Source organism: Rousettus aegyptiacus, unplaced genomic scaffold (genome assembly GCF_014176215.1).
Source record: "Rousettus aegyptiacus isolate mRouAeg1 unplaced genomic scaffold, mRouAeg1.p scaffold_m13_p_15, whole genome shotgun sequence".
Classification (NCBI taxonomy): domain Eukaryota; kingdom Metazoa; phylum Chordata; class Mammalia; order Chiroptera; family Pteropodidae; genus Rousettus; species Rousettus aegyptiacus.
In genome coordinates this window covers 17,788,513-17,801,733 of record NW_023416290.1, presented here as the reverse complement: position 1 = coordinate 17,801,733, position 13,221 = coordinate 17,788,513, and the positions used below count along the sequence as shown (strand labels likewise).

At 38.7% G+C, this 13,221-nt stretch overlaps 1 protein-coding gene and 1 non-coding gene across 2 annotated transcripts; both read right to left on the bottom strand.

The window, feature by feature from the left end:
- Positions 1-4,599: 4,599 nt before the first annotated feature.
- Positions 4,600-6,068, bottom strand: RPS20 (ribosomal protein S20). Its single transcript, XM_016126220.2, has 4 exons — positions 5,907-6,068; positions 5,583-5,682; positions 5,228-5,301; positions 4,600-4,819 (listed from the first exon to the last, which is right to left on the bottom strand). Exons 1-4 carry the CDS (start codon positions 5,907-5,909, stop codon positions 4,637-4,639), a joined length of 360 nt encoding a protein of 119 aa, XP_015981706.1. The 5' UTR covers positions 5,910-6,068; the 3' UTR covers positions 4,600-4,636.
- On the bottom strand, positions 5,370-5,436 carry LOC118612081. Its single transcript, XR_004954788.1, has one exon. It is a non-coding gene; the product is annotated as a small nucleolar RNA U54 (small nucleolar RNA).
- Positions 6,069-13,221: the final 7,153 nt, after the last annotated feature.

Sequence of the window (13,221 nt, the reverse complement as noted above, 5' to 3'; positions counted from 1 at the left end):
TTCTGACTTGACACATGTTCCCAAACCATCTCACCAATGTCTATGACTCCAATTATGTGCTGGGGCTCTTACATCTGCATTTCCATTTCAGATTCTCTCCTAATCTTTATATTCACTTTATCCAGCAATTTACCAAGTATCTCCATGTGGATGTCACATGGCCACTTCAAATGTGTCGAATCAGCCCTCCAAACCTTCTCTTATGTTCTCTGAAAATATCCTATTAGTTATCCCATGCTCAAGACACTGCATCACTCATTTACTCTTCCTCCTATTCCACCTATTTATAAATATAGATTCTACCTTCTGAAAACTTCTTATATGATAGAATTCTCTCCATTCCAATTCCCGATATAACCATATAGGTCCAAGACCAACCAGGAACCCACATGGGCTTCTGACCACTCTACTCCTACTTGGTCTACTGGTACCTCCTGAAAGTTGGGTGATTAGCCTTTTGCCTTGATCTTTCCAGAGTAGCTTTTCCGCTAGGCATTATGCTACTGGAGAAGACAGCCATTAGGGACTTTCCTGGAGAACAGTTAGAGCATCTCTTCAAATGAATTTCAGGGCCTCTCATGGAGCAATGGCCCTTGAGGACATGATGGTCTTAAGAGCACAGTGTAGCAATTGAAGTTCAAAATAATCCTCTGGCCTATAAAATCCTAATCCTAGTAAGTGGTAAACTCTAACAAAGCAGAGGGAAGTACTGTACATTTTGAAAGAGTTCTAATGAAAATGGATAAGAAGCTTTGGAAATAAAAGGATTAAACTGCAGTTATCTATGAAATTACTTTTCAGAATACATTCCCTAATCGAGGATTTCTGAAACTTAGACATTGCAGAGGATGAAAAATGTTTTGATTCTTCTTAATTGTATCTGCTCTAGGTTAGCAAACACTTGCATCCTGTCAAAAGGTGCCTGTCTCTCCTCGGATTTTAGGCTAGTTGGTTACCTTAACATATCAGCTCCCTTAATGAGTTCAAGAACAATCATGAACTTAAGATTTTTTTCAGCTCTTGTTATTGTTATAAGGGTGAGAGTGGCTTTCTAATTCTATACATGCCAAGCAGAAACAAGTCTTCATTGGAATTTAAACAGAAAAATGACATTAACTAATATAAATATTTAGGACAACTTTAGCATCCATGAAAAGAGAATGAGCCCAGGGATAGAGGCAAGAGTGAAAGCAGGGAGAACAAGGTTATTGTAATAGCCCAAGTAAGAAGTGATGGTAGACCATATGATTTGGCAATTCTAATTTTAGAAATTTATCCCAAAGAACTGAAAGTAGGCTCTTGAGGAGGTATTTGCATATTCGTGTTCATAGTAGCACTATTCACAATAGCCAAGAGGTAGAGGCAACCTAAATGTCCATTAACAGATGAGTAGATGAAACACGGTATATATACAATAGAATATTATTCAATCTTCGAAGGAAATCTGTCAAATGCTACATGAATGAATCTTGATAAATACTGTGTGATTTCACTTAAGGTAACTAGTAGTTAAACTCTTAGAAACAGAAATGATAGGGGAAGGGGGAAAAAAGTAGTTGTTTAATGGGTAGTTTGTTTTGCAAGATGAAAAGATTCTGAACTGTTTCACAGCAATGTGAACATATCTAACACTACTGAACTACACTTGGATTAGATGCTGTTCATTTTATTGGTCTCTGTAAATGGATTAAACTCCCCAATCAAAAGACAGATTAATTAGATTTAAAAAACAAGATAAAACTATATGCTGTCTACAAGACACTCACTTTGGATCTGAAGACACATGTAGGCTGAAAATGAAGTGATCGAAGATAGTCATACATTGCTTAAGGATTGGGGATATTCTGAGAAATGTCATTAGTGCAAACATCAGTGCACACAAACTTAAGACAGGATGGTCTACTACACACCTAAACTATATAAATTAGCCTATTGCTCCTAAGATAATAACCTGTACAGCATGTTACTGTACTGAATACTGTAAGCAATTATAATGTTATTTGCATATCTAAACATAGATGGTAGAGTAAAAATACTGTATTAAAAAATGGTACACCTATACAGGGAACCTACATGAATAGTTTACAGGACTGCATGTTGCTCTGGGTGAGTGGTAATGTGAAGGCCTAGGACATTACTGTACACTGCTGTAGACTTATAAACACTGTACACCTACAGTCCCAGAGACAAAGGAACATCCTTATACGACCTTGAGATGATAGTCCATGTTTCATTTTGCATATGAAAACTGAGGCTCAAAAAAATTATCTTATCAAGCCCACACATCCAAGTAAGCTGACAGCAGACCTGACTGCATGGCCAGGAATTTCTACTTCTACACCCCCTTGCCTGCTCACCTCATATCCACATAGCCTGCACATACAAGTTTAGGGACGTCCGGTGACAAAATCCGAACCAGCAATTTACAGCCATGGTGGTTTTTCTTGCCCTATGTTTAGCTCATTTCTAAAACAGAAGCAGTACTGAGTGCAAAAGGAAAGAATAAAAACTGGAGAGGCTTCCCATTTTCAACTTTCCTTTACCTCCCAATCCAGACAAGCTGGCCTAACTCAATCACTGGCATCACAGCTCTATTTAGCCTAACAATATTTGAAAGCCTTGCAAGGTTTTTATTTCCAAGTAGATATAAGAAAGCCATAAAGCTGTACTTTCAGTACCTTTGGATTTACTGAGGCACATTTCTCACAATAACCTAGTCATAAACAGGTTTCTTTCATAGCATTTTAAGTTTTTTTCAACCAATTGTCAGAATGTTGAGTGTATTTCAGTTGTTACAATACACTTAGTTTACTAAAATAACAGGTACTTGTGTCTGGGGGCCAGTCGTATATTGCCAGGTACTCATGTTTTAAAATAATCGGAATTGCTAACCTAAGCAGTGCTCCTTGCACTTGTGCAGAAAACATTTAAAATGGAGTTAAAGACAGTTAAAACCAAGAACACCAACTTCTCTATCAAAGACTGGATCACTGCTGGCCTCAGGAACCTAACTAGACTCACTCACACTATGTAATTCTTTAACTGCTTACAGCCCAATGTTTATTAGTTACAATGAAATTTTGTTATTAGTTTCCTAAGCTAATTAAAATTGGTTTGGTATAATGCTGTTTCAATTGGCTAACCTCAAAACTTTGACTCAAGTTTGCTTTTAAAAACTACTTTTGAGATTTTGAATTCAGCAACTTGGCACAGTTCTTTCCAAATTCAGTTCCACTCAAATCTCTTAATGTTTAAAATGTTTTGGAAATGTAGGGGGGAAAAAAGGTAGACTCAAAGGGATGTAGATGTTCTAAGGAGCAATAGGGGAAGGGAGAGGGATAATTCCAATATTTGACTGTGTGGCTGCATGGTAGATCATGAATTGAGAAAGTTTTGGGGAAGAGAGGACTCCATCTTGGATGTAACTTTTGAAGCTGTGGAGGCTACTCAAGTCTAGTACACAACTGAACGTATAGAGAGAAATCTGGGTCAAATGTCAATTTGAATGTATTTGGTAACTGAAGCCAGTGGACAAAATAATCTAGTGAAAGCTTAAGCACAAACCCAGTGTGAAGGCATGAATTTCATGACTAACGCAATTCAGAACAGCTAATGTGAGAGCATTAATTTCTGAAAAATTTCTCTAAATATAAAGACATATTTAGAAAAATATTCTATTACATAGTCTATAGCAAAAACTTCAATACTTTAATGGGATATCAAAAGATGGATTCTCATCTTGTATACCTGTTTAAAAAAATCTCAGCTATGCTTTCAAGCTCTAGGACAATGGGCAAGTTAAACCTCTAAGCCAATTTCTGGATCTACACAATAGAAGTCAACAAAATAAAGCATTTAAGTACACAACCTGGTAGTTAATATTATCCACTGTTGACAACATAAGTTTGGCTAAATGAATTTGGCCTATGTGACACGCTTTTCAGTCCTAAAGTTAAGAACTTCATAGTGAATAATCTACACATTGTTAAAATTCCAAGTAATGTATATAAAATACATGTCTAGATACAACCTATCAACAAAGTACTATTATTTACCTTTTAACCTAAAATATGTAAATCTAATGTTGCCAAAACCTATTAAAATTTGCCATGTTTACTCTTTAGCTGTGTATCTTCTAAAAAAAGAGGGATGACTTTACTAACTGGCAGAGCCAGAGCTAGAACTTCTATTTTCCCCGTTATTTGTCCTCTAATGCACCAGGCTCTAAACCAGTCATAGAACTTTAGAATCACCCCCAGAAACTGTTTTATAGGTCAGACAGAACCCCAAATCGATTAAATCAGAATTTGTGATAGGACCCGCATACATTCTTTGGAAAAGCTCCAATACGCAGCCAGTTATAAAGCCACCACACCATACATTCATCAAGTCAGATCTCACGTACTGTTTTTAGTTAACAGAACCCAGTCGTCCTGTGATTCCAAGTATAAACTGGTTTAGCAGCCTCTACAGAATATAACGAAAACATGACAGGTTACCATAGCATATCCAACTAATTTTGATTATTCTACTTGAAAGTAAATTCAGTCCAACTTTATAGTCTTAAAATGCCATTACTGCAAATAAAAGTCAACAAAATTTAACAACTGATAGTCAATTTATTAAAAAGGCTGATTTAAGCATCTGCAATGGTGACTTCAACCTCAACTCCTGGCTCAATACTGATGGAAGTAATCTGCTTAACAATCTCAGAAGGACTGTGCAAGTCAATGAGTCGCTTGTGGATCCTCATCTGAAAACGATCCCAAGTCTTAGAACCTTCCCCACAGGGAGTTTTTCTTGTAGTGATTCTCAGAGTCTGCAATAAAAGACAAAGAAAACTAAACATTTTTGGTTTTATGATCTCTAGGACATCTGGAAAACTATTATTATTCTGAAGTATCCATTTGAAATTTCGCAGGACACCATTTCTATCCACATAAACAGGTTTTCAGATACTATTAAGTTATAACAGCCAAGTCCATTTTTACTCATCCACCCTTGGAACTTAATGACTGTGAAGCACTATATCACACCAAGAAAACAGCTAGAAAAAGGTTTCAACTGTTACCTCTAAAAGCTATGTAGTTAACATGAATCAACCTCTACCAGCAATTTTTATTTGTTGTTAGCACCATATGAAAACTTTTTGGCGGCCAAACCCCTTATCCTAAATATACAGTAACCATAAGCGACCTCTACTTCCTGCCCGTATGATTTACTTCACCTTGGTGGGCATCCGAACAGGTCCTTTCACTTTGAGATTCTTGTCCTTTGCACCTCTGATCAAGTCAGCACACACTTCAGGAAAACAAAAGTATCTTTTAGTTCATTCAAAGCAACCAAAATCATTTAAGAAACTTTAACTTCGCTGGCTCAGAATAGCGTATAAAACTATCACCACAATTCAACACAGCAATTATCTCCTCATCGCCAACTGTGAAGTGAAAAACAGGGTCAAAAGCCTCAATTTGTTTTTTTTAGGATAAGCACTTGTCACTTTGAGCCAATCTCGTACAGTAACAAGTCTAACTCTTAGCTCTTTTGGCCCCGAGGTCTCACCATGAAACTACTATACTGACCCTTCTCCAAAGATTTTACGTTGCGGCTGGTCAGAGTAATTCTAATTCGGTGAATTGCCACCTCTGGTTCCACGGGCGTCTTTCCGGTATCTTTAAAGGCCTATCAAAGAGGAAAACACTAAAAATTTAAAAAGCCTGTCAATTCCAGGGAGACCACCGTTATCAAACCTTCCCGGGTTATTCCACCATTTCAGGAGCTCCTCGACTCATGAGTCTCGTTTACTCACCGCCTCCCCTCATTCCGGCACGCGTTCTCAGAAGAGAACGACACCGGGACCGAGTGCCGCCGCGGCCACAACCGCGCGGCGCTGCCCCCCGCCTCACCATGGCTGCGGCGCGGCTTCCTGACCGACTTGTTCCTCCACGAGAGCGAACAGCGGTGAGTCAGGAGCAACAGCGAGCAGAACGAAACACAACGGAAGCTGCTACAGCGTCTTCCTCAAAAAGAAGGTAGCGTGGCCTGCGCGGCGCTTATAAAGCCGCGCTCGCGTCTGCATCCGGGTTCCGCACGCTACCCCGCGCTGCCCCGGAAGAGGAATAGCCCCGCGGGTTCTGGAGGTTCTAGAGGCGCCCGCCGAAGAGATGGAGCGCCGCGGAGTTGGCTGGAGAGGCGCGGCTGCGAGCGTCCCCTGTCGGCCGGGTGGAGTCAGAGCACGCGCGAGGCAGGGGCCCCGCGAGCGCAGTCGCCAAGGTCCTCCCGCTGGCCGCTTGGCGAAGATGACAGGGAGAACGCGTCCTGGCCTAAAACCAGAGAAACTCCTCTGTGTGGTGAGCCTACCCCTTGCCTCTTCAGTGTCAAAAAGACTCCTGTGGTTTTTACAGTGCAAATTTTGCTTCCCATGTAAAGAGTCACTTGTTCTTTGGGCAAGTGGGTAACATTTCTGATTTTAACTCACCTGTTAGGAAAAACGATGCTGATAACCTGGCATGTTATTTTTTTTTTTAAATCATAAGTAGTTATTTTTCATAGTGTGATATAATCCTTTCGTGATATTTCAGCTTCTGGCTTCCCAGACCTGTAGAAGTATCTACATCTGTTTCTAGAAAGCAACCGAGCTTCGGTTCGTACTTCTAGGGAAGTGAAGGCAAAAATGTCAGGTTGCCGGGATTATTTTGGAGCGTGTTGTACATCTGGAGGCCCACACTGGGAATCCAGGTTATCTACCTAATTCTAAAACATGTTATCTCCTCTCTATTCAGATAAAATAATATTGGATAAGAGGCTTCAAGATCTCCCTAAACCTGAGCACCTATTCATAACCAAATGTGGGACAAAAAACAATGGTAAAACAAGGAGTGGTCGTTGGCCCTCCTAGGCAGCCAGGAGATTTAGCTTAGTGAGAACACATATACTTAAAGATGAAAGGATAGTTAAATAGAATAAAATCTGTGAGATATGTTTTGATACAGGATAGAAGGAAGAATAAATAACCATGTTATTTTACATGTGAACCTCTAAATGCCGAAGAGTTATTTGCTCAGACACATAACCGTGTCAATGAGTGAATGACAGAACTCTGACACTGTCAATTAGAGCTCTTGAACCTTCCTCTTCTGTTCCTTGGAGGGAAATTATACTTGAAACTTTTATCAAATAATAGTATTGGCTTACTTATTTGATGATAATTAGACATAGCTAACAGCTGGCTTTCTTTGGCTCACAAAGAATATATACTAGATTTTTGCTGTCATTTAATGATTAATTTAAATGTTAAAATTGAGATATTGTCCAGATAAGTTATTTTTAAATGTCATCCCTTGGCTGTAAATACTATATTAGAAGAATTTGCAGCAGAAAATCCAAAACAAAAACAAAAACAAAACAAAAAACAAGAATGCAAGGTTGCCTTCTTGTTTTAGTAGCTGTAATCAAAATGCTACTTCATAACTTAGGGCTTTCACTTAGCAGTATGGCTATCAACAACAAACAGACAAAAGTGCAATTGCCTAAGTTCCCTGAGTTGTAATCAACCACCACTGCATTAGTATGGAAGGTGAATGGGCATCTTCAGAGACAGCTTACAGCAGCGAAACAACCTGAAATTCAACGATGGAGTACTCAGGAAGTACACCGATGACTTTTTCAATAACAAATCTGTTACCTCTATTTGTAAGCTTGATTTCTCCTTCAAGTGGTTGAGGAAATGGTGAACAAATTAATTTCCTTCAGCAGAGAAGAAGAATTTCAGTATATACAATGGAAAAATATGGCCTTGCATGTATGGGAAAAATTGTCAATGTGACTAAAACTAGGAAATCAACTGGTAATGAAAAACTTACTTTTTAAGTTGACAAGGTTTAGTTTCAAACATTTTTGTTGTATTTTTCTCTTGGAAGTTAGCAGCTGCTATGGTCCCCAAATTTCAATTTAAAATGTAATATTTTAATATTAGAATAGTAAAACATTCATTGGAGAAAAAAGTAGAATTTACCATAAGCACAAAAGAAGAAAATACATAATGCCACCATTAAGTGGTAAACCACATGTTTATACCTCCTGGTGTGTATTTATCTCTTAAAAATGGGCTTATACTCTTTAGACAGTTTTGGTGAGCTGCTTTATTCACAGAATATTTTGTTACAGAAAATACACTTTCACAACATTCCCTTTAATGCATGAACTGTATGGATAGTTCATTCATAATTTCTTGAATTAGTCCTCTATTTTTAGACATTTAGGGTGTTTTTCCATTTTTTTCACTGTTACAAAAAAAACACAATGAAGTACATGCTTCTAGACCTGGTTTTCTCAGACTCAGCACATTTGACATTTTGGAGCTGCTGATTCTTTGTCATGGGGGCTATCCTATATATTGTAGATTGTTTAGGCATTTCTAGCCTCCACCCACTAGATGCCTGTCGCAACACCTCTCCAACTTGACAATCAAGTTTCCAGACATTGTCAAATGTCTCCTGCAGTGCAAATATCACAACCCCCTGCAGCCCTCCCCACTCACTCCCTCTCTCATGAGAACCACTGCTGTAGATGAATTTTTTAGCTCATTCTTAATGCCTTAGATTACTAGATATACTTATCTGATCGCTTAATCAGAGAATAAGCATATTTTAAATAATTAGGTAAATTGCCCTCTGGGAAGGTTGTACCCAAATAGATACTTTTTCCAGCCGTAGTCTGAAAAATAGAATTAAATATTTGTGTCATCATAAAATTTGAAAATATTCTTAAGGCCATAGCTTTCCTTCACTAATTTGGGCCATATCTCTGCCCATAGCTTTCCTTCATTAATTTTTCATAGTTCTTTTAAAATTATCTTGTAAAGACTTTTACTGCAGGTTGTTTTTTTCTTTCTGTAGACAGCCATCTACTGGTCTTTGGCTGCAATGACAGTGTCCGTAGACTACTTCCAAAAGGAAATTAATAGCAATTAAAAACTACCTAATTCAACAAAAATAAACAAGTTGTTTCAAAGTGAAAAAATAAAATAAAATAAAAATCTTATTTAAAAACTTCCTAATTCATGGTACACACACATATATTTATGAATAAAATTTTACAAAGGCAAAATGTCATGTGAATTTGGATAAGTCTGGACACTTATTTGCAGAATTTTTGATCTAAATAAAATTTATGTTAAAACTCTTCAGTCTGAAATTTAAGAATAAAAACCAGAAAGAGTTTAAAACTTTCTCTTATGGTTACCCATGTTGTATTGGTAGAGGAGTGAAATGTGGAAGCAATTTTTGTGGTTTACTAGGATTACAGGTGAGGACTTAGAACAGTACTGGGCATATGATAGGAGCCAGCACTGGTGAAGAGGAAATTTGGGGAATATCATTAAAACTAATCAGCTTTCTGCTTCTGTAAATATGCTTGCTTTCTACAAATCACCTTACTGCATGCAAGGGCTCCTGCAAAACTCCCTTGCAATTTGCTGGACTTGCAAAGGTAACTGTTTGTGCCTTTGCTCCAGGAATGTAATTGTTTGTACCCTAGTAATAATTTGTAACTGTCGGCAACCCATGACAACTCCTGGCCTTACCAATGTTACTACTTGTGGTCTCCATAGCAAACCCAGTCATTTTTAAAGGTTTGAGTTCCAACTGACCAATTAGCTCATGCAAAAATTCTGGTTATATAAGCAATATTTCAACTGAGCTCACCGCCCAGATCTTCAGAGCACTAGCTCGTCTGAGACTGTGCATACTAAATTTGAATTATCCTTCTCTCTGAGTTACTGCTTGGTTTTTCATTGGACTAGGTTTTGGAGCTTTTGGGATATTTTTCCATAACACTGATACAAGTGCACTGTCTGCATTAGTATCAATTGTTTGATTTTCACATCAGTGTTGGGAGATGAGTACTATTGTTCATGTTTTATATATGAGGAACCTGAGGTTAGGTGAGCTGAGATTAAGAAGCTGAGGTGGATAGCCAAGGTCATAAGAAAAACCAACATTTGAACCCGTGAAGTCTAACTCTAGAATTGCACCCTTAGCCACTAGCTATACTATCTTATTTTTACCATTAATGTTATGTTAGCTCTTTTATCATTAGTAGCAGTACTATATCTGAGAGATGCAAAATCCTGTTGTTAAATAGCATGACAGGGAAGGGCTTTATATATTTCACTTTAGTCAAGGCCAGAAATGTTATTGAATTACTGTGTTATAAGGTCAAGTTCTCTTTTTAACTTTCATTTTTCAGTTGCAAGTTTCATAGATATCCAAGGCAAATTAACTGTATTTGCTCATTAAAATTTTCACAAAAGTGAGCAATGGAATAGAACTAGGGACATAGTAAGATCTTTTTACAAAGAATAATTCATAGAGAAAATGCATTTGCTGGAAATTTTCAATCATGTGTAACTGCAGAGCTCATAGATTTCTCTTTGGGGCAAGAGCTGAATGTCCTATCCACTAGGCCCTTTACCCCTCCCCTTCCCCTATTCCCTGGCCTGCAGGCCTAAAGATTCTAAAGTTTCTTAAAATATGATTAGAAAAGTTATTGGTCTACTTCTGTCACATAGTGCCATTTCTGAGCTTTAGCAGATAACCAGCAGAGGATTTCCATAGTCACGCGGTTGTTATCCTATCATGCAGGGAATCCAGCAGTATATTTATTAATTAGTCACTTTTCCTGGGCTTGTGCTTTTCATATTATATAGAATGTTAATACAACTTTGAAGAGAAAATGTCTGCCATTTGCTTTCCTTTGTGAGAAGATTGGAATCTATGGCTTTAAGCATACAATAATTCTGCTCTGTTGCTTTTCTGTGGCAGAGAGCCTAAAATATAGCCTAGTGGGCCCCACTGCCCGTTATGCACACTGTGCGGAATTGCCTCCTCTTGAGTGTAGGAACTTGTGACTTGCTTCTAAACACTAGAATTTGGACAGAGCATGAGGATGTCACTTCCCTGAATAGATTAAGTAAGATTCTGACTTCTGTCTTGCTTGCAGACTCTTTCACTTACTAGCTTTGATGAAGCAAGTGCCATGTTGGGAGCTTCTATATGGAAAGGCTCATGTAGCAAAGAAATGAGGGCAACCTGTGGCCAGAAACAAGCAGCCCCAAAAGAACTGAAATTCTCCCGATCACCATGGGATTTTGGAAGCAGATCCATCCTTGGTTGAGCTTTCAGTTGAGCGCTCAGCACTGGCTGACACCTTGACCGGAGCCGTAATGAGAGACCCTGAGCAGAGGACCCTCCTCAGCTGTGTCTGGATTCCTGATCCACAGAAACTGTGAGATAACAACTGTGTTGTTTTAAGCTGCTAAATGTATGGTAATTTGTTAGTCAGCAATAGGTAACTAATATGTTGTATATATACAACATTTTTATACTTATGCAATCAGATGAAAATGTTCATTTAGGAGTCCCAAAAAAGCAACCTGAAAAGACATGTGATTAGATAATACTGAACTGCCATTGTTGCAGGGAAGGGAGAATTCCAGGCTGATTGGATAAGAGATACCTGCCCTTCAGAATTCTTTCCTATTGCCTTCGTGAAATGCTTACCTGCCAACAGCATGGAGGCTGCATGTCCTCGTAATCCTGAGGCTCGGCGTGCTCCTCCTACATGCTTGTCTCCAGTGGTGTCTCTGCCTGGCATTGTGTGCTGAAACATAACCTCAGAGTAGCTTCAGTACCTCCCTTAAAGTTCTTTTAGAGCTAAATTCAAAATTATGATTTAAATTCCTGTTAACATTCTTAGTTATTTGAAACTGATTTAAAGTTTAGTTATTGTCTTTTTTTCCCACCTCTTTTATTAAGGCTAATCATTACACAGATAATATGGACTGACTACTATGTCTAGGCACTGGGAATATTCATGTCCTATGGAACATGCATTCCAGTCGAAGAGACAGATAGCTAGTTGTGAAAATGATAAGAATATCAGACAGTGATAATTTCCATGAAGAAAATAACACAGGTAAGTGAGTAGAGCATAATTTTGGAGGCAGAGGCTGTGTGGTCAAGGAAGGCCTGTGAAGAGGCACTTCAGTCAAAGCTCCTGGATGCATGCTATAGAAATTTCTGGATCGCTTTAGGCAGATTTAAATGTAGTAGAAGAATATGTAGCAGGGCTGGGGAAGCAGCCTTCAAAGAGTATGCTGCAGGAACATTGCCCCAGTTGTGACCTAGGGCGGAGCTCCAAAGTTGTGGCAGGCTCTTCTGACCCCAACTGTGCTGGACCGTGGCCACTGACACCATGTTGAAGTCACTGTCTCCGCTACCGCTGGAGGCTAGATCTATGCACTGCTGTGGTCACCGCTTGTTCCAGAAGGGATTTTGCATGGTTCCTTGTTTTTTTATACCAACATCTGATGGACAGAGCCTAGCTCATATGGCCATGGCCAAGCTGCTTGGAAAGTGGTATCTGGCATTTTCGGCTGTGTAAATAAAGGGAATAACAAATGACAACTCAGGAGGTGATATTCGAGCAGAGGATGGAATCACACAAAGGAGCCATGTAGTAATCTGGGGGCACAGCTTCTTAGGCGAAGGGGATAGCAAAGCCGGGAGGGTAGACATAGGCATGCTGTGTTTGAGGAACTGAGAAGCTGCGACTCAGTGGGTAAGGGAGAGGGTGAAGAGAGATGACATCACGGAGAGGGTGGGAGCCAGGTAATATAAGTACCTTGTAAAGCAGCATCAGAAGCTTGGATCTTATTCCAAGTGCAACAGGAAGCTGCCTGTATTAGTTTCCTAGGGCTACTATAAAAATTACCACAAACTTGGTGGCTTAAAACAACAAATTTATTCCCTCACAAGTTCTGGAGGCCAGAAGTCCCAAATATTTCATTATATAATATAAAAAATTCACGTTTGTTAACATCACTACTCATTTTGTCAGTAAGTCATTAACTATAGGGAAGCTGTCAAGCCTATGGTGGCAGATATAAGTTTTCCAAAGTTCTAATTTTTGCCTCAAAGTTTTTTGGCAATTGCTCATTGGCAGTTGGCTGTTAATTGTTTTCTTTAAAATGACAGGCTTACTTCATTTGTTTTCGAGGAAATGTTTGCCAAATACTTATGTTTGAATAACCATAGTTGGTCTTTCAGTTGTTTTTTTCAGTAAAAATGGTGTTCCATGAAAAAAAAAAGAGTCCGATTCAGCTTTAACTCAAATGCTTTTCCTCAAAACCACCATCATACCTCATTATGTAGCAAGAGC

What these genes read in the sequence shown, in the direction of transcription:
- RPS20 (XM_016126220.2), bottom strand. An exon ending in CGTAAAATCTTTGGAGAAGG is followed by an intron (nt 5,302 to 5,582) that starts GTCAGTATAGTA and finishes GTTTTCCTGAAG; the next exon opens with TGTGTGCTGACTTGATCAGA. An exon ending in CTGTTCGGATGCCCACCAAG is followed by an intron (nt 4,820 to 5,227) that starts GTGAAGTAAATC and finishes CTTTTATTGCAG; the next exon opens with ACTCTGAGAATCACTACAAG.